Source organism: Octopus bimaculoides, chromosome 22 (assembly GCF_001194135.2).
Source record: "Octopus bimaculoides isolate UCB-OBI-ISO-001 chromosome 22, ASM119413v2, whole genome shotgun sequence".
Lineage (NCBI taxonomy): Eukaryota > Metazoa > Mollusca > Cephalopoda > Octopoda > Octopodidae > Octopus > Octopus bimaculoides.
Genome location: NC_069002.1, coordinates 31,170,745 through 31,173,372, shown reverse-complemented (window position 1 = coordinate 31,173,372; position 2,628 = coordinate 31,170,745). Strand labels below are relative to the sequence as shown.

The following is a 2,628-nucleotide window of genomic DNA, read 5'->3' as shown; positions in this document are numbered from 1 at the left end:
CACAACCACCACCACCACCACCATTGCTGCTGCCAGCACCACCACCATTACCAACACTACTAAGATCACTACCGGTACCACCACCACTATCATCACCCCCCCCCCTCCACTACCACCACCTCCTACACGACCAGTGCCATCCATCAGAGACACCCACCAGAAAACTGTTTAGATGTTGGAAAGATGACAAAATGATGGAGATTCCTGTCTGCAGACTGAACAATCTCAGTGTTATCCATGAAAGATGGGAGATTTAAAGATTTACAAAATTCCAAACTGGAATTGGTTAATTTAAGAACCATTTCTTTTTCTGACAAGTATTTCATCTAAAGAGAAGACAAAATAAAGTAACCCCATCCATTTTCTTCCCCCACTATTCCTTGAAGGGTTGTTGGAGTAGGGTCCTCGGGGCACCTCTTCTTTAGTGTCCTCTCTCAGAAGCAACCCTCATTACACTTTTTGGCTGGATTCCCAAGTGTGACCAGCTGAGGTTGTGGATATTATTTGACCAACTCGTCCTTGGTCTACCCTTAGGTCTTCTACCAGTTGGCTTGGCTTGAAGAATCTGTCTTGTGATTCATTCCTGCAACATTCTAATCATATATGCGCAGGAGTGGCTGTGTGGTAAGTAGCTTGCTTACCAACCACATGGTTCCGGGTTCAGTCCCACTGCGTGGCATCTTGGGCAAGTGTCTTCTACTATAGCCTCGGGCCGACCAAAGACTTGTGAGTGGATTTAGTAGACAACCGATGCTGGTGTGTTTATGTCCCCGTCACTTAGTGGTTCGGCAAAAGAGACCGATAGAATAGTACCAGGCTTACAAAGAATATGTCCCAGGGTCGATTTGCTCGACTAAAGGCGGTGCTCCAGCATGGCCGCAGTCAAATGACTGAAACAAGTAAAAGAGTGTATGTCCATGGAGGCATCAGACCTACTGGCTATGGTACTGAACTCATGATTGTAAGATTGTGGTTTCGATTCCTGGATCGGGCGACGTGTTGTGTTCTTGAGCAAAACACTTCATTTCACATTGCTCCAGACCACTCAGCTGACAAAAGTGAATAATCCTGTGAGGGACTGGCATCCCATCCAGGTGGGGAATTTATATGCAATGGAAACCGGGAAAGTGGCCCTCATGGGTTGATATGACTCAAAAAGGTAATTTTATCTTTCCTAATCTATCTCCTCTGCTGAGGATCAAATCCTGGAATTGGCTCATTATTGTGCCTGCACCAGAAATTCCAGCATCCAATTCATCTCCTTGCTTCCCATCTCTTGTGAATACTGCTCTGAGATGCTTAAACTGCTCCACTTGTCTCAGATGCTTGTGTTTGGGTAAATGAGTGTTGGGCTTCAGCAAGGAAGTGTCTTGTCACCTCTCCTTTTCATAATTGTTATGAGCTGGATTGACATATACAGCCATTGTGGAACTGATATCACAACCATTGGGTGTTGGATCAGTCGGCTGATATTTGCATTAAGAAAATCTACGACACTCTGCCCATGATCATCCAGTCTGTGTGTATGCCTAAGACTACGTTGACCAACGTGTCCTTCTTTTTGTCAAGACAGTAGAGTTTGGTTTGAGGGAGATTTGGTTGCTATATCTAGCAGATTGCATGATCGCAGCAAATGGTGAGTGGTTGTGGTGGTGATCGTGCAGTGACCATGCTGCTGCTGTGGTGATGATGATGATGATGGTGATGGTTGTGTTAGTGGTGGTGGTGGTGACAGTAATGGTTGTAGAGGTTGTACTGGTGTGATGTTGTGATGATAATGATGACGACGACGATGATATTGGTGATGATGCTGTTGATGACTATCTTGATGATGATGTTGATTGTAGCAGTATTTCTCTCTCTCTCACTTTCTCCTTCTCTCTCTCTCTCTTTCTCTCTCTCTCCTTCTCTCTCTCCTTCTTTCTCTCTCACTCCCTCTCTCTCTTTCTCCTTCTCTCTTTCTCCTTCTCTCTTTCTCCTTCTTTCTGTCTCTCTTTCTCCTTCTCTCTCTCCCTCTCCCTCTCTCTCTCTCATCCTGTTTACCAATTCTCTTATTCCAGGTGAGCTCTGAAAATGATTTCGTCTTGGACACCAGTGGTAAATTCGTCCAGTACGACACGCTTCAAAGCGACCCAAAGTACATGAATATGGCTAATGATTCCCCACCCCGGGAAGAACAGAGCCCTGGGGGCAGCCCCAGCTCTCAACCATCAACATCTGTAGGTAAGTCCCTTTACACCCAGCTCCTGCCAAATTCTCTACCTTACTTCTGGGGTTGGGGATGTTGTTGTGGTGGTAGTGGTGATGATGGTGATGTTCTTGATGTCGATGCTGTTGATGATGGTGATGGTGTTGTTGGTATTTTGATAGTGGTAGTAGTGGTAGTAGTGGTGGTGGTGGTGGTGGATGATGGGTGGTGGTGGTGGTAGATTGTGGTGGTGGTGGTGGTGATGGTGGTGGTGGTAGTGGTAGTGGTGGTGGTGCTATTGCTACCGTAGGAGCTGGTGGTGGTGGGTGGTTATAATGTCAGCACTTTCGTTGTTGCTGTGGCAGTTGATGCTGTTGGTGATGGTGATGGTGATGGTTTGTTTGCATTCTTGTTGCCGCTACCATAGTGTTAGTGATATT

The 2,628-nt window shown here is 46.1% G+C and overlaps 1 protein-coding gene across 2 annotated transcripts in view; it reads left to right on the top strand.

The window, feature by feature from the left end:
- The window catches only part of LOC106872844 (synaptotagmin-12), a 57,772-nt gene that overhangs the window by 47,937 nt on the left and 7,207 nt on the right, over positions 1-2,628 (top strand). For both annotated transcript variants that reach the window (XM_014920096.2, XM_014920015.2), the window contains exon 3: positions 2,061-2,223. In XM_014920096.2, the coding sequence (XP_014775582.1) occupies positions 2,061-2,223 (163 nt within the window). The remainder of the gene's footprint in view (positions 1-2,060; positions 2,224-2,628) is intronic.